Source organism: Equus caballus, chromosome 28 (assembly GCF_041296265.1).
Source record: "Equus caballus isolate H_3958 breed thoroughbred chromosome 28, TB-T2T, whole genome shotgun sequence".
NCBI classification, from domain to species: Eukaryota; Metazoa; Chordata; class Mammalia; order Perissodactyla; family Equidae; genus Equus; species Equus caballus.
This window is the reverse complement of record NC_091711.1, coordinates 32718721-32742105: the sequence shown is the minus strand read 5'-3', so window position 1 is coordinate 32742105 and position 23385 is coordinate 32718721. Positions and strand designations below refer to the sequence as shown.

Genomic DNA, 23385 nt, shown 5'->3' with positions numbered 1-23385 from the left:
CTACCATCATCGTCATCAACATCATCATAACCATCACTATCACCACCACCATCACTATCATCATCAATACCATCACCACCGCCATCACCACCATCATCACCGCCAGCACCACCATCATCGTCATCATCAACAACATCATAACCATCACTATCACCGCCACCATCACTATCATCATCAATACCATCACCGCCGCCATCATCATCAACATGATCAACATGTTACCATCATCCCCATTTTTCGGATGAGGGACAAAGAGAAGTTGGATAACTTGCCGAAGTTCCTACAGCTAGCAAGTGACAGAACTGCTTTTCACACTAGAGTCATTTGACTTCAAGGCTCACATGTCAATGCCTGGGATAGATGGACAGTCTGACAGAAACAAAGGCGGAGAATCAGACAGCTTTAAAATGGTTTCATTTACAGTCCCTCATTACCAGCTTCTAGGGCTGGTGGTCACTGGTGGCTTATTTCCCAAGGGGTGAGGCTGCCTAACAGTCAGTGTGGTGTGTTATGGTGTGTAGCTAATGCTACCCCCTATCTGCAGGTTTAGGGTGTATTTTCACCTAATAATCATTTCCATCTATTAAGCACCTACTGTATGCTAGAGATTTGCATGTATTATCTTCAATTCTCCCAATAAGCCCAGAAGACTTTTCATACCAGTTGGTGCTGGTCCTGGCTGGAGGTGATGAGCAGCTGGCTTCCCAGCCTTGTTCTCAGGATGGTACCATTGACAAGGTCATTGTAAAAAAAGATGCTGACATTGGTGAGATGGTGCTCGATGTCCCGCCCAGACAGTGTCTGAGAGGAAAGGAGAAACATAAGAATGGTCTTTAAAGGCCAAACAATATTTTTCGTTTTAATGATAAAGAGGACACAGGAAAAAAATCACTTCTCATGCCCTTGGCTTTTCTGCCTCCATGTGGAGATCAGGAAATGTAAGTTATTCTTAGGCTTTTGGTGGTCTGGGCTCTGCCAGAGGCTACCTCTGGCTAGGATGTGGCATTGAAAGTCATCTTTATGGCCTAAGCAGAGCTTCCCAATGGTGTCCTGGAATGAGTGGGTCCCGAGGGGGTAACAAGTGGGCAGAGGTACTGCCCCTCTCAGCCCTCAGGTGGGGTAGGGCGTGGGGCTGTCAGAGCCTGCAGGTCAGCCATCTGTGGTGCGCTGAATAAACATGGCCAGTTCACTTCCTCTGTGCACCATGACACGAGCAAGGTTGATGTGATAGATTGAATGCATCTGTGGCCCCGGGTTCCTCACTGCTCCCTGTCTCCTTACCCTTTGCCGTGTAACTCTGAGGACCTTCCAGTCTGATTTTGGGCTCAGCCACGTGGGACAGTGGCATATCAAATGTGACTAGACAGGCTTGAAAAGCACTGGCAGGTCTGGCCTCGTTCTCACCACTTCCTGCCCTCGCCAAAAGAACATGCCCGGGCTAGCCTGCTGGAGGCTGAGAGCCCTGTGAGCAGAGCCCCAGATAGGCCAGCCTAGATGTGCCGATGGCCAGCCCATCTCAGGCATGTGAGTATGTCTGACCAAGACCAGAAAAGCACTGCCACCTGCCCTGCAGAGTGTGAGCTAAATAAATGTGTAACCACTGAACTTTGGGGTCATTTGTAACAGCCTTGTTGTGGTGGTAGATAAGCCATAGCTAGTCTGCAGCACAGACACCAGCAACCCGACTCACCTCATTTTCCGCCAGCCCGCTGTTCTGTGGCACGAAGAGGGTGCTGCGGATCGACAGGTTAGTCAGGCGCTTCAGGAATGCCTGGCCTCGGGCTGAGCTGTTGGAATAGGCCAGCACTTCCTGGGGAGAGGGAGGAAGTGATCAGATGGGCCAGCCCTGGTGTGTGAGGACCCGGGTGGCTGGAGAGGGTCACAGGGCATCACCCGTCTGGGCATATTCCCGACATTAGCCCCAACTCAGGCTGCCACCCCTCTGCTGTTTCTTCTGACTCCCCCTCAGAGAGTTTTAGGAGCACTTTTCCTTTTCCACGAATCCTATGGCTAAGTCACAGCCACATCACAGACCATTCTCAACATGGCGGCCTCTGCAGTCAAGTGAAATGTTAGTCAAATCTTGAGTCACCTCTTGTTAAACCCTGCAATGGCCCCCACGTCACTCAGAGGAAAAGTCAAAGTCCTTACAACAGCCCATGAGCCCAAACCATCTGGATGCTGTTGCTCCTCTGACCCCACGCCCAGTCGTCCTCTCTCTCGTTCACTCTGCTCCAGCCACACTGGCTTCCTTGCTGTTCCTCAAAACTGCCCGAAACACTCCTGCCTTTCATCCTTTGCCCGGCTCTTCCCTCTGCCTGGAATGCCCTTCCTCCGAATCGGCATGGCTGACTCCCTCTCCTCTGTTCACACTTTACTCAAATTTGCCATCTTCTCACTAAGGCCTTCCATCATCACTCTGTGCCTGATGGGGACTGTATGGTGCCCCCACCCCCTCCCCTCGCCCCCCCTCTGCTTTTTCCTCCATAGTGTATATCACCTTCTAGCATTCAATACTACTTACTTGTTTATTGTGTTTATTGTTTATTTTGTTTATTTTTTCACTGATATATCTCAGCACATAGTGAGTACGCAATACATACTCACTGAAAACGTTTTAAGAAATCACACTATCCAGTTCAACTTTGTCATTGTCCTGATAGGACTACTGATGCCCAGAGCAGTTAATTAATTTGCTGAAGGGCGCACAGTCAGTGGGGTTTGTTCTGACACTGTCTTTTCTCTGAAATGCTGTTACAAGCCATGCTCTCACGCAGCAGAAACGTTGGTTTGGGTGTTTATCTTTAGAGTATTTACAGTAACTCTGATTTTTAGACCATTTAGATGGATACCTTTGGTCTGTGGGCAAAAACTTATCATTTTGTGGTCCTTTGTCTAACTTCTGCTCTGATCCTGCAAGCCCTGTCCTTATGCTCAGTGCCCCCTCCTTAGTGTGTCCTTGACCTTACTAAGCCTCAGTTTCTTTAAAATGGGAATAATAGCAGAAGTGACCTCATAAGACTGCATGAGGATTTATTCCTTCTGACAAGTATTTATTGAGCTCCTACTGTATACCAGCCACAATCAGAGACAATCCTTTCCCTTATGGAGCTTACATTCTGTGGACTGGTGCAAAGTGCTCTGACGGGCTCAGGACAGTGTCCAGTGCAAAGTCAGTGCTCAGGAAATGTTAGCTCTGGTTGGTATTATTCTTAGCTCTGTTCTTTGGTCAGTCAACACCAAGTCCTTCCCCAACTGGGGCTTTCTCTTCATTGGACATAACATGGAGAATACTGAAGTGACTGGAAGGGCAGTGCAAAATGCACGTTGACTCTGTGTTGATAATTTGGCTCCTTGAGTGATCACCAGGCAGGCTAGCTAACTGCGCCACCCTGTCCATGCAGACAAAAGAGCATCTCATTCCAGCAGATCAGACTCTTGTCCAATAATACTCGCTAACACCAATATAGCATGTTCCATGTGCTGGCCACAGGTCTAAGTGCTTTGCAAATATAAACTCATTTCATGATTGCAGTGACCCTATGAGGTTGGTGCTATCATCATCTCCACTTTACAGATGAGGAAACTGAGGCCCAGAGAAGAAAGGAACTCATTTAAGGTGATGCAACAGGTAAGTGGCAAGCCCAAGCTTCAGATTTAGGCGCTGTGGTCCAGTGTCCATGCTCTTAACCATGACGGTGAGCCATGGCCTTCTCTCAGAGACTCCCCTCTCTAATACCTGCTTTGAGGCAACCTCTCCTTCCCGGAGGTGAAAGCAAGCAGACACAGCACATACCGTCAGAAAGTTCGTGAGTGAGGGCAAGGACATCAGGACCTGCAGCAGGTTCCCACTGCACGAGAAACCATCGCCCACGTAGCCCACCTTGCAGGTGCAGTTCACATCTGGAAGGCAGGGGCACACAGGGTCCCACGCCAGTGAGGCAGGCCTGGGCTGCCCCAGCTGGCCCTTGGAGATTGGCTGGCCAGGCTGAGGGTCGCTCAGCAGCTGCCTAGCCTGGATCTGGAGTGTAGCTGGGGCAGTTACCTTTCATCCGGTAGCAGAAGACGTCCCACGTTTCACTCTTGTTTCTTGGTCCATAGTCCACTATCCCAACGACTCCGGAGCCACAGTTCTGGGAGGAGAAGGCTGTGGGGTAGGCAACCCGCCCACTCTCGAGCCAGCCTGCCGAACAGAGGTGGTACTTGGCCTACAGGGACACAGATTTGACCATGGGTCAGCTCCAATTTCATATTTGTTGTGGGTCCTTTGGTTAATGTCCAATTCCCCCATCAGACTGTAAACTTCATGGAGTCAGGGATTATGGCTCATTCTGCCTGTTGTACTCCTGTGCCTGGAACATAATAGGTGCTAAATTTTTGTTGATTGAGCCATTGGATGGGTAAAAGTAGTACCCTCTCTTTCTTGTAGGTGCCCGAGTCCTTCCCACTCATTTCTCTTTTCTCTGCTCTTGAGAAAGGATTTGCTATCAGCCATTTACCCTTGGGTACAAATTCTCCTGCTTATGGGTTGATAGAACTCTAATTGATTATCACCACCATCATTATCATCATCATCACCATCATTGTCACCATCATCATCACCATCATTATCACCATCACCACCATCATCATCATCACCATAACTATCATCATCACCATTATCATCATCATAACACTTATCGAGAGCTTATTCTGGGCCAGTTTCTGTTGCAATTGCTTTTCATGTGTCAACATCTTTAACCTTCATGTCAACCTTTTGAGATAGGAACTTAAAAAAAACCTCTATCATATAATTGAGAAAATTGAGAGTTAAGTAACTTGCTCAAAGTCATACAGCCAGTAGCAGAGCTGAGATTCAAACCCATACAATCCACTCCAGAGTTCTTAATCTTAACAATTGAGTTCCTACTGTGCACCAGTCACTGTGCCATGTTACTTTCAGTCCTTATACAAACATGCCAGGTAGGACAGAGGTTTCAATGGCTTGATCAAGGCCACACAACCAGCAAGTAGGAGAGCAGAACTTCAGATGCTCTACGATGCTGGATCCTGGCATCAAAAGCTTTGTTCCTTGGTAAGAAATGTCAGGTCTAAAGAAAGGTAGAGAGAGTTGGTAGTGATGGAGGTTGGAGGAAGGACCCTAAAATCATACCATGTATGCAGTCACTTTTTTTTTTTTTTTTTTTTTTTTTGCTGAGGAAGACTCGCCCTGAGCTAACATGTGTTGCCAATTTCCTCTATTTTATATGTGAGCTGCCACCAAGCATGACCATTTACAGATGTGTGGTATAGGTCCTCTCCTGGAAACCAAACCTTGGCTGCTGAAGTGGAATGCACCAAACTTAACCACTAGGCCACCGGGGCTGGCCTGGCAGTCACCTCTTCTGCTCCCAGTGAGTGATCACTAGCAGGTAACTCCAAGATGCTGGCCTTTCTACATGGGCATGGCTCCTTTAGAGGCCATGAGAGTAGCCCTGGCTGAGCTCCCTTTCTTACGTGGCTGTGGCTGAGACCCGGGGCAATCCCCATTTACTCCCTTCACAGCCCCTGCAGACACAGGGGGCTCCAGCTGTTCCAGAGAAACTCAACTGCTTTGTGGGTTCAGGGGGATCCTAGGCTTGTGGTTATTGATCTCTTCCTGCTTCCGGCTGTGAGGTATGCACTCCCAGTCCGTGCCTCTGCCTTGGTGGTTGAATGTCATGATCGAGAACAGACTTTTGGAATTGGGGCTATTTGAATACTAGATCTGCCACCTCTTGGCTGGGTGACATTGGGCACATTACTTCATCTTTCAGAGCCTCGGTTTCCCTATCTGTAAAATGGCAATAGGGACACCTACCTCCAGGGCTGTTATAAGGATGGACAATGATGCCAATGAAGCACCCGCACCATGCCTGACACGTAGTAGCTGCCCAATGGACGTGACGAATCGGTATTGATCCAGGAGCTCCCTGGGCTCCCCTCCAAGAAGGTAACAGTTAAGAAGAAGCTGCACGCCCTCCCCTGAGGACCCTGCCTGCACGGTGCCCACCAACTGGGGACCCACCTTCTGGGCGTAGGAGAGCTGGTTGTAGGTTGCCATGGTAGCAGCTTCGTTGGCACAGGCCTCTCTGGCCTTGTTGAAGGTCAGCTTGTACTGGCCCAGCGGGGAGCGTAGATGGAACACGCCAACGGTGGTGTCTGGAAGGGAAGGAGAGGAATCGTCCTTGTCAGCCTGCCAGCTGGGCAGCGCTTCCCTCAAAGGACGTTCAAAGTGGAAGGCCAGCTGTCTCCAAGGGCGTCTTGGGAAGCACTCCCCTCTGAGATGTGTTGAAGTGCATCGTTTAAAATATTGATTTCTTTTCTAACTATAAAAGTGGCACGTGCTCATTGTACAAATCTGGGCCACACAGAAAATAAGAAAAGTAACAAACAAAAATCACCTATAATCCTACTCGCTGGAAACAATCATTACTTCATGGCTAGCATTTTGGCGCACTTCCTTCCAGAATTTTTACTTTGTTTTTTGTAACTTTTCATTTTGGCATAATTTCAAACTTTTCCAGTCTTTTTTCCCTATTCATTTACATATCACATATATTACAAATGTGGCAGCATACTGCAAGTAGAGTTTTTAGAAATATTTTTTTATAACAACATTAAATCATAATTATTTCCCAATATTATAAATTTTTGCTGGCAACATGATTCCTCCCTGTTACCTTGGGGTCATGGCCTTGATAGGATGCTCTGTCTCCTCCTCATTGCCCCCTCCTTCTCAGCTGACCCTTGAGAATTCTCTGCTGTCCATGCTGTCCCCCCAGAAGAAACACCTTGCCAGCTCCTCTGCATTTGGCTCAGTTCAAATATCTTTCAAATCTCCACGTAGTTCCAGGCCTCTGTTAGGCTTCTCTGAGGGAGGACTCCCTCTCTCATCCTACCTAGAGATCTTTCCCTTCTCTGACTACGCTTTAAAAAAATCTTTTTTTATTGTGGTAAAATATATATAACATGCAATTTACCCTTCTGACCATTTCAAATGTACAATTCAGTGATATTCAGTACATTTACAGTGTTGTACAACCAGCATCACTATCCATTTCTAGAACTTTCCATCATTCCAAACAGAAACTTGGTACCCATTAAATAATAACTCTCCATGTCCCCCTCCGCCCAGCCCCTGGTAACCTCTATTCTACCTTCTGTCTCTATGAATTTACCTATTATAGGTACCTTATATGTGTGGAATCATACGATATTTGTCCTTTTGTGTCTGGCTTATTTCACGTAGTATAATGTTTCCAAGGTTCATTCGTGTTGTAGCTTGTACCAGAGTTCCATTCCTTTTCAAAGCTGAATAAAATCCATTGTGTGAATATACTACATTATGTTTCTATATGCATTTGTTGATGGACATTTGGGTTATTTCCACTTCTGGCTGTTGTGAATAATGCTGCTGTGAACACGGGTGTACAAATATCTGAGTCCCTGCTTTCAATTTTTCTCTATTCTTTCTCTCTCACTTCACTTGCACCATCAGCATAAGATAAACTGTTGTCTTCTATCTTATGACTTTCTTTTCCTGGCCTTATTAATTAAAAAAATTTCCTCAACTATATTTGAGGGGAATCTCCTTTCAAGGGGACAATATCATATATCCTACATATTTCCCCCGCATATATACATACTCTATCTCACCCCCAAAAGGGATTTGTGGTGTCTTAGGACTTTATGTATGTTATGGACTGAGTGTCTGCGTCCCCCCAAATTCATATGTTGAAATCCTAACCCCCAATGTGATGGTGGTAGGAGGTGGGGCCTTTAGGAGGTGATTAGGTCATGAGGGTAGAGCCCTCATACATGGGCAGATGCCAGAGAGCTCTCTTGTCCCTTCTGCCACTTGAGGATACAATGAGAATATGTCAGTCTGCAACCCGGAAGAAGGCCCTCATAGATGCTACCATGCCGGCACCCTGGACTCTGACCTCCAGCCTCCAGGATGCACAGAAGTAAATTTCTGTTGTTTATAAGCCGCCCAGCCTATGGTACTTTGCTGTAGCAGCCCGAATGGACCAAGACAGTACCCAACAGATGTTAAGTCAATACTTATTGAGATGTATAAAAACTGCCTCGCTAAAATGACCAGGTCTGTAACACAAACCAAACCAGTCAGAGGCATCTGATAAACCTGATCGGTCAGAATACGCAGTGCCCTGAATCACTTTCTGAACCACCGAAGTCCCTTCTTGCCCTGGCTCAGAATTATGTTTGTCGTCCTTTTTTGGCTTTCCCCCATTAGCTTTTCAATGTCCTATCTCCCACACTCTGCACTTCTACTTGGCTTTTTACTTTATTGTGTGTTATGATTCTTAGTTTTATTATACCTGTGGGTTTATTATAAGCCATTCAAATCATCCTTGGACGTGAATGGGATGTATGCCAACCAATGTGCTTATGTGCAATGGGATATGTGCCAATCAAAACAGCTGCTAAGAAATTGCTTCTGCATGTGGCAGGCACTTCCTCTTTGTTATTGAAAGCTTAAACTAGGCTCCTTAGAGTCAGTTCCAGTCAACAGGTGCAAGGGTTACTAAGCAACTTGGGGAGGGCACGTATCAGGAAGATTCACGGTAGCTGACCTTTGAGCTCCCTTCTGGTTCTAATGGCTCAGGGTCCAACACTGGGTTTATTCCTCCCCTCCACGACAGAAGCCTGCTGCCTCCTGGGCGCTGGGGCCTGGGCAGTGATCAGGCTGTTTGGACCCGGTTTTTAATTTTTTTGTCCTTTTGCTCTTGCACAGGTCCCTTCCCCAAGCCTGAAGCCCAGGGGCTTTGAGCCGGCAGTCCCCAGCCCCACTGACCCTGGAAGTGGAGGTCGGCACAGCTGGCGTCGGCGTGGCACTGCCCGTTGTCCTGCAAACAGCGATCAATGGGCAGCTGCTCCGGCTCACAGTCCACCCCGGTTCCCACGTAATGACTTTTACATTCACACTTGTGCTTGCCCTGTGGGGAGAGTGGGAGAAGATTAAAAAGCCCCCTCTCTAGGACCCCAGGGCCCCCGAGAGCTCTGCGGGCCGCCCTCCTGCATAGGGGATGCTCAGAAGGACCAGGAAAAATGCCTCTGCTGTCCAGGGGAATTCAGTTGCTGCTTCGTCTTGCTTTTGTACAGGTTCACGGTGAAACACCATCCTTTACTTCTCAGCTCCAATGTGGCTGCCTCCGAGAGACCCCACCTTGCCCTCCCTAAATAAAAGAGCTCTCTTGGTCCCTTGTATCACATTGGCCAGATTAACGTTCTTCATGACTCTCGGTTCCCTCTGAAAGTGTCCTGTGCATTTCTCTCTGCACTGAGCACTGTCCCCTCCCTCTGCTCGTATATAAGCTCTTTATCGCGACATCCCTGGTACCTGCAACAGCACATAGTGGGTGTTTGATCACCGTTCGTTGAATCAATGAAGGATCTCATTTATCCTCACAACAGTCCTATGAGGTCTGCATTATTATTCGGTCCACTTTGCCAACGAGGAAACTGAGACTCAGAGAGATTAAGTAGCCAGCCCCAGGCCACACAGCGTCTAAGTCCAGGAGCGAAGTCTCAGAGTCTGTCTGACTCTGAGTTCACGTTTATAACCTTTATCACCCACCATCTTCTCTTCCCAACAGATAAACAGGGCAACTGGGCACCGATTCTATACTAAGAAGACTTGTGAGTGTCCAAATTGCACTTTTCCTGACAGTACCTACCAACTTTTTTGGTTTTAATGAACTTTTTATTTTGAATAATTTTAGATTTATAGCAAAGTTGCAAAGATAGCACAGAGAGTTCCCATAGACACCTCACCCAGTTTCCCCTAATGTTAACATCTTCCATCACCATAGTGCCTTAGTCACAACTCAGAAATCAGTGTCGCTACATTACTACGACCCACAAAAAAGACTTTCTGTGGATTTCATCAGTTTTTCCTCTGATCCTTTATCTGTCTAGGATACCACCTTGCATTTAGCTCACAGACCTAACAGGAAATAGACAGAGGTGGGAAGAACGTTTAGAAGAGGTCAAAGGTAAGCAGAGCCCACGGCAGGTGGAGAAGCAAGGCTGAGCGAGGCCCGAGAAGCTGCTCCCAAATTTCCCCAGGGAAGGGAGACTCACCGGGCCCGTCATCCTGCAGGTGGCGTGCTCATGACACCCGCCATTGAGGCCGTCCGCACAGGGGTCTATCTCTGTGCAGCTGCGCCCGTCTCCCCGGTAGCCCTTTGGGCAGCTGCACGAGACCTTCGTGCCCTTCTGGGAGCACTTGGCCACCGTCGCACAGCCCCCGTTGTTCTGTTTGCAGAAATCCACAACTGCAAGAGCAGGGGAGGGAGGGCTCAGTGAACCACCGTCTGTGTCACTGGGGCTTCAGATCGGGGGCACGGGTCACCCTAGGACCGGTGGCGTTGGGGAGTAAATGGGCCCCGACATGTCGGCGCCTCTCCCGCTCTGTGCTAGCCTTTGCAAACACTGACATCCTGTGGCTAATACCCTCACAGACCAGGCCTGATGGCCTCTGTCCCCCTCTGCTCCCATGTCACATACGTTTAGGCTCCACTTTGGTAGTTTTCTGAATAAGTTCGGGTGTTTAATGTTAGGACAGTGTGTGTGTGTGTGTGTGTGTGTGTACCGTTAGCACACTATTGAGCACCTTGTGGGATGGACACTGTTACCCCCATTCTACAGATGAGCAAACTGAAACTCAGGGAGCTTAACTGACCTGACAAAGGCAAAACAGCTCTAAGGTGGCGGCCTGGGACTTACACCCAGTGGGTTTGGCTCCACAGCCTGTGCTTTCCCTACAGTGCTATGCTGCCTCTGATCACCTTTGTTTTCACAATCCCCCAAATTTCAACCCAATAATAGATTAGCTCTAGCCTCAGGAGTAGCTTGAGAGCTGTTTGATTTCTCTTGCCTGCCTTTTTGCTGGAGTTGTGACAGCCACTTGAGACCCTGAGAGAATGGACATGAGGACAAAAGACCCCTCCTCAAGAATGGCACGGCAGAAAGACAGAAACTGGGTCTTTACTGCCACTGTTGAGCGCTCACCCACTTCTGGACTGCCCTGTAGCAGATTACAAAGCGGCAGGTATAGCAAGATCTCATTTTTGTAATGAAAGTCTGTATCTCCACATGAATATTTATTCATGAAAACAGTTAGAAAGTACTTGTGGCCAAGACTGGCAGCTTTCCCTTGATACCTACTGTCTTCTTTTTCTAAAGTAATAGATTTTTAGCTGGCCTCATGGTTGCCCAACCAAAGACCAGATTTCCCAGGCTCCCTTGCAGCTAGGTGTGACAAATGATGATGGTCCAGCCAATGGGATGGGAGCAGACAGGATTTCAGCAGCTTCTAGCTGTATCCTTAAAGGGAAGGAGGTTTGCCTCGTTCTTCTCTCTCTCTATCCTGCTGCCTAGGATGTGCTTATGGAAGTGGCCATCTAGGGCCAGGCAAGTGAGAGATGGCAGAGCAACAAGATAGAAGGAGGCTGGGCCCCCAGATGACCTTTCAAAGTGAAACCCTAGGTTGCCTCTATCAAAACTGTTATTTAGAATAAAAATAAGCATCTCAACCCCTGTCTTGTTTATGCCACTGTTCATCTGGGTCGCCATGAGGCTGTGTGGCTGAACCTATATCCTAACTGCTAAAGACAGACACTTTAATGTTCAGAATGGTTCTCACTGAGTGGTGACAGTATGTGTAGGTTTAAAATTGCTGTTGTTTTTTAAATACCGTAGTACATTTTCTGAATTTCTTTAAGTACAACTGGATGACTTGTAGCATTACAAAAACACTACAAAATAAAGTGCCTCACAGTTTGCAAAGCAGTTTCAAAGCCATGACCTGGGAGGTAGGCAGGTCAGATGTGAACAAACCCATCAAGTTGCAGAGACGGGAGGTATTGCCAAGTGGCCCAGGCAGGAAGTAGAAGGGCCAGGCACTCTGACCTGATCCGGCTCTGCTCCTGCACCACGCAGCTATTTCACACATGCTCAAAGGGGACCCACCTGTGCATGTTATTCCGTCACCTTCATAATTCAGCTTACACTCACACGTGTTGTTCTCCTTACAGGTGGCATGAGCAGAACAAGGAGGAGTGCACACTGGGGCCAAAGCTGCAAAGCAAAAGGTCACCATTCATCCTGCACTGTGGTATGAAGAGCTGGGACCCACCTAAGGCATCTTCCCCAGAGTCTCTGAGCTCCACTGTGTTTCAGAAGTGGTCCCTTGCAGCGGGAGGATGCACGTGACTTGCTAAGGTCCCCCAGCCTGGAGATTCTGAGAGTCCAGAATTACTCCTGTATATTAAGACATTATCTCTACAACATTATCCAGATTAAGATGCAAATGTGTTACCTTTAGGGGCAACCAATTAAAACTTTATACTTCAAAATTTGCTAGCAGAGATGAATTTGACTGCTTACCTCTCCGGCCCTAAGAGCAAGGGGTTCAGATGGAGATGGTTATATTGGGGGAGAAGTTCCATGGCTTTCTGAGGGCACCAGTGAGCCTGGGAGAAGTCTGGAGCTTTGGTGATTGGATGGGGCTGCAGGGTCAGCAGGCGGCATGAAGCCGTGGCTGGCGGAGGAGGGGAAGGAGGACGAACTGAAGTTAAGGGTACTACTAGGATTCTGGAACTTCAAGTTGCTAAGACCCATAGGAAGAGCTTCGTCATGCCCTTCCGACCCCAGGGAGGGTGAAATGACAGTGATTCGCACTGGATAATTCAAGCTTCACATCTCAGACCTTCCACCAGCACACAGGGCTTTGGGTATGACAGAGGCCTCACAAAACTGCTCAGTAAGGATCAAGATTCTGACGATGGTGATAATGGTGACACCGATAATGGCAGCTACTGTTTTTGAGCGCCCACATACACTGGGCACTTCAAAACACCATCTCTGACCCTCACAACACTTCTCTCCCTGCAGAGTACCATACACTTCTAGTTATGGATGAGCACGTCAAGTCTCAGAGAGGGCGGTGTATCTAAGGCCGTTCGTCTGGTAAGTAACAGGATCAAGGGTCAGATCCCGGTTTTCTATGTGTGTTTCCTATGAAACCACTTGACCTATGTCTGTACACCTCTGGGCCCAGGACCACTATCCCAAGGGACCATTCCTGCCCAACTCTGTATTCTTTGCCTGAGGTGGTCCTTCCACGATTGCACAGGACTGCATGCTGGTTTCATGGGTTTGCATGAAATCTTTTCATCTAATTTTCATTCAAGTCACCAAACCTCCCGAGGCCTGGGGCCACACATCCAAATCAGCTTTTCCTTGTGGAAAAGGGAACACCTGCTTTGCTGGTTTTTTCAGGTGTTGCTCAGACCCCCAACCCTCAGTGGGATGCTCTTGGCAGGGCCTGCAGCAGGGTGGTGCTGCCAGCAGCTGACCACTCCCACGACAGACCTGTCTGAGTGTCACAGAAGCGGCCGGTCCACCCCGTTTCACAGACACACTGCCCGGAGCCTGTGACCCCATCGTCGCACTCTCCGTGGTCCGAGCAGCCACAGGCTGTAAAGCAAATTGAGTGTGATCAGTCATCAGTGATTGAAATCCAGTCAACCTGCTCACTGGCCACCTGTTGGCTATGTTGTCAGTGTGGGAGGCACCATGCTTATGCCATAGTCATTCATTCATTCATTCAAACATTCAAAAAATAACTTATTCAGTGGCCATCATGGGGCAGACACCACCAGGCAATGAAGTTACAGTGGAAAACATACGACATAAGGCCGCTGTTCTCATGGAACTTGCAGTTTAGGAGTGACCGGCTATTGAACATGTAATTATAATATGGTGAGAGTTATAAAGACAGAAGTTGAGGGTGTCATGGGTATGGAACAGAATAGAAGGGGGAGGAAACCTTATCTGGGAACAGAGAAATCTAGTTAACAGTAGAATCTTCAAGAGATGCGCCAATTCTTCCACTTCTTGCCCCTACAACACTACCAGCCCAAGGCACCAGCGCTCACCGAGCTGGGTGCGGTAGCTTCCCCAGAGTCGGCCCTGCTTCTGCTCTTGTTGTCCTACAGGGCAGCTGGAGCAATCCTTTCTAATGTGCTCAAGACACTGCTCCATTCACAGTCCTCCACGGCTGCCCATCACACTGAGAATAGATGCTGAAGACCCGTCTCTGGCCAAGAGGTTCCTATGTTATCTGGCCTCTGGTGACCTTCAGATTTCATTTCCTTCCTCTCTTCCTCTTCTTTGCCCCTCTGCTCAGCCACCCTGGCTTCCTGGCTGTTCCTTGCATGCCCAGCTTGCTCCTGCCTCGGGGCCTTTGCACTTGCTCATCTCTCTTCTAGGAAAGCCATTCCTCAAGTCTGTGCTGTCCGGTACAGTGGTCATTCATTACACATGGCTATTTAAATTTAAATTAAGTAATATAAAAAAGTTGGTTCCTCAGTCACACATTTTGAGAGCTCAGTAGCCACATGTGGCTAATGGCTACCATTCCTGATGGCAGAGTTGTAGATTTCCAGCATCACTGAAAATTTGACTGGACAGAGCTGCTGTTGAAATCCACATGCCTGGCCCCGACACCTTTCTTAGGTCTCTACTCAGATATTCCCAGTGGGAGATGTCTTTGAAAACAGTACCTCTCTTCTTTCTGCCTCTTCTTCACCTGCTTCTGTTTCTTTATAGCCTTTGTAACTATTTTTGTTTCTGTAGTTTTTATCTGTTTTCTCCCTTTGAATGTACATTCCTTGAGAGCTGGGATTCTGTCTCCTCCCCACACCACTGTAACCCTACAACTTAGGACCATTCCTGGCTTTTGAGAAAGTCACTTAAAGGCACTCTTTGTGCCTCAGTTTCCTCCTCTGCTAAGTGGGGATAATAATAGTGCCGACCTCCAAGGGTTGTTGTGAGGATTACATGGTAAAACATATCTGCCTGGTGCAGAGTAGGCACTCCACAAACGTTAGCTATGAATATTTGTAAGGATTCAGTAAATACATGTTGGTTGAATGACTGACTGAAGGAATGTGGTTCAGCCACAGCTTGCCGTGGGGGCTGCAGGGGATGTGAGTTTCACTTCCAGAGATGATGCTCTTTCAGAGGATGGAAGCTGGGAACACATCCAAGGAGGGGAAAAGAGTGGAAGAACAGGCAGATGGGAGGTGGGTGGCCAGGAGAGAGGGGAAAAGGATGCTTCCAGGTTGAGTGGATGGTGTGGATGGGGACAGGGAACACACAGCTGAACATCAGGCTAAAGCACAGGGGATGCGGGGCACATACGCTGACAGTCTGGTCCGAATCTCCCCGGCCAGCACAGCTCACATGCCGTCCCATTGAAGCCAGTGTTGCATTTACACGTTCCCGTGGCCGAGTACTGATCAAGACAGACACCCCGATTATTACACGGGGTATCCGGTCCTCCAGGGCAGGCTGGAAGAGAGGAAACGGCTGTGACTCAACAGTCTCCCCAGACCCAGAGCAGCTCAGCGCCCTTGTAAATGTGCTGCTAACCCATCCTCAGCTGTGGGTTCTGAACTCCATTAGCCCAGAGGGACCGTGGCCCTGGGGACACACCCACATAGTGTCGCTCGATGTTTAGGGCAAGCTGCTGGCCTACGGGATGTGAACTTCAGTGTATCTGATTGGATTCTACCTTGGAGGGTGATATACTGAACCACACACTGTATCTGGGGGTCAGGAGACCTGGATTTGAGTGGATCTGGGCTAAACAATGAAATTGCTCTGAGCCTCAGTTGTCTTAGCTGGAGGTGATGATGATGATGACACAGCACCCACTTGACCTACAGCACACTGTGACTTTGGGATCAAATGAGGTACTGAGAGCATTTTGAAAATACAAAGCACGGATCCAATATAAGGATGGCCTTGATTTTTATGAATGGTCCCTTTTTTAGTGATGGAAAGTGGAAGCTGAGCTGGGTGATTGCGTGGACTCTCAGCCCAGAATTTTCTCAGTTGGACCATGAAGAATGGAGCTTCCATGGTAGTTAAAACCATGGCTTCTGGAGACACACTGTAGGACCATGGGCTTGCCTCTTATCCTCTCTGCGTCTCCATTTTCTCATCTGTAAAATGGGGATGACAATGGAATCTACTTCTTAGGGGTTGTTGCAAGGTTTAAATGTATGATATGCATGGGAAGTAGCACTCAATAGAACACATGGCAGATGGGAAGGGCCACGGCATTGGTTAGGCATCTGTTGTTGATCTATTACTGGCTAGAAGGCGTATCTAGACGCAGGAGTTTCAGGAGGGGCCTAAATGCCCTTTGGCAAGGAGGCAAGAGGGGGGTGATGTTACACAGCCTCTAACAGGACGGTTTTCAGGAAAGAACGGCCCCCACACATCATGTGAGTTGAGCATCCTGCCAGTTCTTTTAGATGTATTTAAACTCACGGGCTCCTCAGTATCATGGACTAGCATCAAAAATGAAATACGGTGTTTCTAGCACCATGGGAAATGTCTTATGCTATAATGTTAAGCAAAACAGTACGGCCCACAATTACCATCTATGCACAGAATTTCAACTCTTTAAAAAACAAAATACGATGAAAGAAAAAAGTAGAAGGCAGGCTACACGACTCTTCAGAATGATTGCTTTTGGATCTTATTTGAGGAGAGTGATTAGGCGCGATGCACCCCCACCTCCCGAGCCCCCTTTACAACTTCAGTACTTTCAGAAGCTGCAGAGCAATGGCACAATCCTTTCAGAATCGCGAGGCGGTAAGAGGCGCCCTCACCCTGACAGTCTCGCCCGTAGTAGCCCTTGCAGCACCTGGGGAGCTGCATCACCAGGATGCATTGCTGCTGGCAGCCTTCCAGGTTCCTCTTGAAGGACAGGTTGTACAGACATCTCTGCTTCATGCCCTGAAGGAAGAGAGCCAACCATCCCTCCGCCCCCACTGCAGGACCTGGGCTCTTGGGCTCCAGTCCGCCCCCAGTGGAGGATCCGGGGTACTGCCGAAGTCGAAAACGGGACTCAAGGCTGTGAGCCCCTTATGGGAAAATTCCTTTCTTGGGGACATAAATAGGCAAATGAGTGGGAGAGGGGGCAGAGCTAGACTCCCCATGGAAAGATCTCTCCTCTGTCTTAAGAGGAAGGACTTGCTGACCACTAGAGCTGTTTGCAAAAGGTGTGGTTGCCTGGGGAGGGAGTCCGGGAGAGGCAGCTTTCTATCATGGGCGGGGTCTATGGCAAGGCCCCCAATTACCAGTAGGGAGGGTATGCGTCATTTTGTTTTGTAGGGGTGTTTCTGTTAGAGTTTTTCCTAGTGGAGTAGAGAGAACTTGGCTTTGTAATAAGTAATACAATCAATATTCAGTGAGCGCTTACTATGTGCCAAGCTCCATACCCACATTTTAAATCTTACTTTTTCTAATAACCACACACAGAATTGTTACTACCTCCATTTTACAGAGGCAAAAACGTATAGATTAGGTGACTTGCCAAAGCTTACCCCGTGGAATTTGACCCCATATCTGTGGACTCCAAATTTCATTGGCTTAAGCATTACTCTTACATTGCTTTCCGGGCTCTCATCCTAGCTTTGCTCCTTACTCTGTGTGGCCTTGGGCTGATTGCTTACCCTCTCTGAGGGGAAGTGGAGGTGATAATAGCTTCCCATGAGTGTTCTAATGAGGAATAAGGATAATGTATAAATAAAAGGCCCAGCACAGAGCCAGGGACACGGACAGCAGCCAACAGAACGCAGCTATTATTTCTATAATGAAAATTATCTTTGAAGTCCCTTCCAGGTCTACAATTCCATGATGTTTCTAGACAGTTCCTAGAAGATGGGTAGTGGGTTGACAGGTTGCCTGGGCTAAGAATGTTCATCTCTCATCCTAGGGGCCTGGTTGTTCAAAGAATCACATAAATTGGGCTTATATGACACACTCAGAGACACACACGCACACATACACCTACCAGAAGACTGGGGCCAGATAATGAAAGAAACGTACTGCCCTCCAAATGTTAGCACCGCATTCATAATTACCTTTGGTTTAGTCCCTCTCGGGCAGCTGGGAGGACTGACACAGCTCCCACAATCTCCCTAGTATGCAAGAAAAGAAACACTCAAAAATCAAGAATATTGGAAAACACCAGGAAGTGTCCGTGGTCAATGCCCTGATGAGTTGACTAAGACCTTAATTAATCTTGACTAAGATTCTGGCTGAGATCAAGAATTTAAAAGCAAACACACTGCAACTTTGCCATGGAGAATTCTGAAGGTCTGTCTTGGACCTCGGCTCCTTGGTTTAGTTCTTTGAGGTGGGGCGTTCCCTGTTACACAGAGCTGGACCAGGGCGGTGTCACGTGGCATAGTTGCGGTGGGAAATGTGGACGCATTTGGCCAATCACACACTTCCTCCTTAGTTCTCTGATCTATACAATAGGGAGAGTAATCGCTGCTGCTGTCTGATCTTCAGGGGTTTGTGGAGGGAAAATGATGAACTGAGTAGGTGTGTGTGAAGATGCTTTGGAAGTCAAGAAGGCCACAACCTCTACAGTAGAAAGGACAACTGGTTTTTCATCTCCTACTTTGGCTGACTGCTATCTGAATAATTTGGGATATTTATCGAATGCCTACAAAGTGCCAGGTCCTGAAATCAACTGGTGACAGTCTTTGCTATGTAAGTCACTTCACCTCTTTGAGACTCAATTTCCAAATCTCCCTAATAGAGCTGACGGTAACTACTTCCCTTATTGGATTCTTGTGGGTGAAAGATGGGCACTGAGTCAGATGGCTGGCTCAGATGCTGTACTCAGTAAATGGTACTGGATGGATGAGTGAGTGAAAGGTGAAAATGCCTCATACAGTACAGGGCCCAGGACAGAAGTTCAATCAATGTTGTTAAATGAATGGATGAGTAAATGAATGGAGGGGTGGATGGCATATAATTTTAGACTGAACTGTATGAAATAGCCACACTCTGTCAAATATGGCAATTTCGCATAGTTTAAGCTGGCAGAAGCTCAAAAAGTGTTTGTTGAATGAATGAGTGAATGACTGGGTGCATGGGTGGGTTTGAAAATGACTGGCGCAAGAGCTGGCACATGGTTGGTAACCAATGCTGTTTCCTTAATGGTGAGGGAATGAATGGATGCAGGGGTGGGCGGATAAATGAGAAGTGCAAGGCCTGTATAGGGCTAAGTAGACACTTGTGGATTCTGAGTCTGGAGAACACTGTCATTTGGCCCTCAGCTCTCTTGGGTCCTGGGCTCACTGAGGACCAGCCCTCAGTGGTTTCACAGCAGGGTCCATGCTGGGCCATGTGTGCTGTTCTTTGCCCCAAGGTTCTCTGACTACGGTATTGATTTTAGGACTGACCGAGATGTCAAATGTGGCAAAAGTGTCACAGCGACCTCCCAGCGTGGGATCAATCAGTAGACAGTCAATGCCGTAGGCCACGCCCAGGTCAAATAAGAGCTCCCGTTGCACAATTCTGCACCTTTGGTCATTCAGGAAGAGCTGGCCCTGAGAGAGAGAGAGAGAGAGAGGGGGAGAGAGAGAGAGAGAGAGAGAGAGAGAGAGAGAGAGGGGAAACAGTCAACAATCCTCAGACTTCTCTCTTTCCTTGGCTGTATAAAATGGCCAGTACCTGCAAGACTCAGCAAGAACTAAGAATACAAATATATAGACGAGCAAACACCCAGCATGTGGGATGTGCCAGGTCCTGCTCTACATGCTTTACCTGTGCAAATTCTTTTAACCCTCACAACAACCCTACGATGTAGCTCCTGTTACTAGTGTCCCCATTTACAGAGGAGGACCCCGAGGCAGTGAGAGGTTAAATGACTTGCCCAAGGTCATGCAGCCAGTAACTGGGTGTGCAGGCATTCATACCCGGGCAGTCAGCCTCCGAGCCCACACTCTTGGCCACTCTGCAACACTGCCTCTACCCATGTAGAGACAGTGGCAGTGGGGGTGAGGCGGTGGCACAGGGATGACCTGGCTGTAGTTCAGGATAAATTCTGTTGACGTGGCCACTTCATGTGCATACCCCAGTTTTCTTATTTCATGCCAGAACTTGGCCTTGGTACCACCTTCTTTCCAGGATATAAAGTGATGGGCTTTAACTTTCTCATGATGATCATTTCTTTTCTCACATACTAGGCATTGTCCAAACTGTGTTTTAGATAAATTGTTTCATTTAATCTTGCAACAATTGTAAGGCTTTCTTCCCTAAGGTCCACCCAGCTAGTAAGTTGATGGACACATTTCCCCCAGAAGCAAAATGCTTTTAGAAAGTTCTGTAAAAAGAAAAAAGATAAGTCTCAGCATCTGTCGATGGGATGGGCACAGTGTGATTCAATGGGAAGAACACTGGAAACTGGTTAAAGTCTTCTACTTCCACTTACATGCTGTGTGACTATGAGCAAGTCAGCGAACTTCTCTGAATTCTAATTTTTCATCAAGGAAATAGGATTACTGATTCCATTGTGTAGGGTTGTTATAAAGATGGAACTGAATAACACATCGCACAGTGCACTGAAAGCTGAATTAGCATACAGAAGGAGCAGTGGACATTTTTATTATACTTCTCTGATAGGTGTCTGCTTGGTCTATGGAGATGGTGCAGCTGACTCAAGAGTGTGAGTACATTGGGATAACTTTCCAGAAGTTGGAACGTAAAGATGCTAACACTCCTCATTTTTAGTAGTAAATTCAAAACAATTCCAATCCAAATACCAAAGGGATTCTGGCTGGTTATAAGATACAAACAGAATGTTGTACGGGACTCTTCAGAAGCCTCCTTGAAGGGAATCAGTTCAGCTGGGAGCTGCATCCCTTTTGCCCTTCCTCCTTCCTACTGCCTGGAAAGTGGACATGGTGGCTGGTGCTCCAGCAGCCATGTTGGACCTTGAGGTGACTTTGGGGCTGGAAACATGTGCGGCAGAGGAGAAGGACAGGAGGAGCTCTCCCATTGAGCCATCATACTAACTCTGAATTGGCTACCTCCAGATTTCTTTTACAAGTGAGATAAACCCTTATATATTTAAGCCACTGTCATTTTGGATTTTCCCTTATACACAAGATATAGGAGGTAGCTACTATTATCCCGTCAGACCTATCAATCACATGGAATTACAGGAAGGTAAGATTGTTCAGGAACTAGCCAGGGAAGGTAAAAATGGCAAACTGCGTTTGTTGGCTGATCTAGGTAGGCAGAGCCCAGAGCTGGCTCTGACTGCCAAGAGAGGGCTGGAAGTGAGGCCGCAGCAGGGCTGGGAAGGGAGAAAGGAACGACAGTGTGTTTCCCACTGTCCCACTCCCTCCCAGGGAGGCGTCTCATACTGAAAAAAATGCTCTACAAAAATAAATCAATAAACAAAATAAAAAGAGAAAAAGAAAGAAAGGAAACAAGAAAAAGGAAAAAAAAAAACCACCACAAGCTGCTCTGCACAAGGGTAGGGGGGCTCCCTGCCACCTGCTCCCAGGGCTTGGGCTGGCCAGGATTGCTCCACTTTCTTACCCACTTACTCACTCTCAGGAGAAGCGCCCCTGAAGGCCCTGAGAGAAAAGAGCTTGCAGTCAATGGAAAACAATGCCCATCTCCTGGAAGGGGCAGCGGTTGGGGCATGCCGGTAATGTGTTCCCAGTCCCCACCTGGGTGACAACACTCACAATATCACTGCCAGCTCCACACTTCACGCTCAGCTCCGAACCTTGCAGGGTCTTCCAGGTGGCAGATCGGAGGAGATCCACTGCTGAAACCTGTGGGAGCGAGGGTGCCACACTTCATACCCCAAATCTGGGCTGAAGACGGGCCCGGAGGAGCCTTGCCAACAAACCATTTCAGATACAAGTTATCCAAGAGTTCTAACAATTCCAGCTCTAAAATGACAGTAGATGGAATCAAAAGGAAGAATAATCTTGGGCTCTCTAGCACAGTGGAGATTCCTCCTGTAGGGAAAGTCTCTGCTGGCCGGGCTGGTTTCAGTCACCCTTCCATCTCCCCTCTGTGCTTGGAGGCCGTGGAAGATGCTGCCTTGGTGTATGAAGATACGGCAGGATCACTGGGTTAGGGAAATGGTACAGGGTACCGCTATGGGTAGAACTGTGTCTCCCCAAAAGCTTTATTGAAGTCCTGACCCCCATTACCTCAGAATGTGACCTTACTTGGAAATAAGATCAGTGCAGAGATAGCTAGTTAAGAGGAGGTTATACTGGAGTAGGGTGGGCCCTGAACCCAATACGACTGGTGTCCTTAGGAGAAGAGAGAAGAAGAGAATGCCATGTGAAGACACAGAAACAAACAAGGAGAAGACGGCCATGTGACAACAGAGGCAGAGACTGGAGAAATGCATCAACGAGCCAAGGAACGCTAAAGATTTCCAGCGACCCCCAGGAGCGAGGAGAGAAGCGTGGAACAGATTCTCCCTCAGGAGGAACAGCCTTGTCGGCACCTTGGTCTTGGACTTCTAGCCTCCAGAACTCTGGGGAAATCAATTTCTGTTGTTTTAAGCTGCCCAGTTCGTGGTAACTTGTTACGGAAGCTCTAGGAAACTCACACAGGTCCTATGGGTTCACCAAAGTTAGGGCATCTGGCTTTCCTGTATTGGATAGACTCCCTCCTGGGGAGAGACGTGGATCCTGGTGGAGGACTGACAGTGACAGGGTTTTAGCAAGAGCTGCCACGTTCCTATGAGATCCTGCTTCCTGCATCACAGAAGATCAGTTCAGGGCAAACTGACTGCAGCTGTGTCACCCAGCCCTTTGCCTAGAAGTTCTGGAACTGGGAGAGGATGAGTCCATCCGGAGGAACACTGGAACTGTCAGCAGCAGCCGTTTCGCCGTGTGAAGCAGGGAAGAGAAAAAGCAGATCTGCAGTACAGGAGAGGAATGATGCTCTTGGGTATCGGTTAGAGTTGGAAAAAGACAGTGGTAGGTTGGAGAAACAGAACCTGCAGGGGCCCACCAAGCACAGCCAGTCAGAGGGCGGGGATGCTCGGGCCTCCGTGGAGGTGGAGACGCACTGACGGTTCCTGGAGTTGATCACCCCGGGGCACCCCTGTCCTCGCTTCCGTGTGAAAACAAAATACCTTGGAATCTCGGATCACGTGGAACTTCAGATACTCCTCCAGCTTGTCCTTGTTGCCTTGGTTGAACAGGAAATCCTGTTGTTCCGGGGGGAGGGCTTGGAGGGCTTGGTCCGTGGGCCAGAAGAGAGTGATCGGAGTGTGGACGGGGTCAGTGATGAGGCTCAGCAAGCCCGCCTCCTGAAACACAGGGAACCGGTCACCTACGCGGCAAAGCCCAGCACGAGGCAGACAGTCCGTCTGAGGAACAGAGGCAGCCGGGGTCCCCTCCGTGCCCGCCTGGGGGCTTATTGGGTCTCCGGAGTGGTTCAAGGGTGACACACTCCAGCCATTTGGACCCTCAT

The 23385-nt window shown here is 48.2% G+C and overlaps 1 protein-coding gene across 3 annotated transcripts in view; it reads right to left on the bottom strand.

The window, feature by feature from the left end:
• The window catches only part of STAB2 (stabilin 2), a 147905-nt gene that overhangs the window by 6464 nt on the left and 118056 nt on the right, over positions 1–23385 (bottom strand). For all 3 annotated transcript variants that reach the window (XR_011433794.1, XM_023631534.2, XM_070254566.1), the window contains exons 51-65: positions 23045–23221; positions 21627–21716; positions 19329–19475; positions 17994–18050; positions 16737–16863; positions 15256–15405; positions 13423–13527; positions 12019–12126; positions 10129–10322; positions 8840–8981; positions 6047–6180; positions 4046–4208; positions 3797–3903; positions 1691–1810; positions 661–801 (exon numbers count right to left, since the gene is read on the bottom strand). Coding sequence is in view for 2 of the 3 variants with exons in the window: in XM_023631534.2 (XP_023487302.2) it covers positions 661–801; positions 1691–1810; positions 3797–3903; positions 4046–4208; positions 6047–6180; positions 8840–8981; positions 10129–10322; positions 12019–12126; positions 13423–13527; positions 15256–15405; positions 16737–16863; positions 17994–18050; positions 19329–19475; positions 21627–21716; positions 23045–23221 (1962 nt within the window). In the remaining variant the exon portion in view is untranslated. The remainder of the gene's footprint in view (positions 1–660; positions 802–1690; positions 1811–3796; positions 3904–4045; positions 4209–6046; positions 6181–8839; positions 8982–10128; positions 10323–12018; positions 12127–13422; positions 13528–15255; positions 15406–16736; positions 16864–17993; positions 18051–19328; positions 19476–21626; positions 21717–23044; positions 23222–23385) is intronic.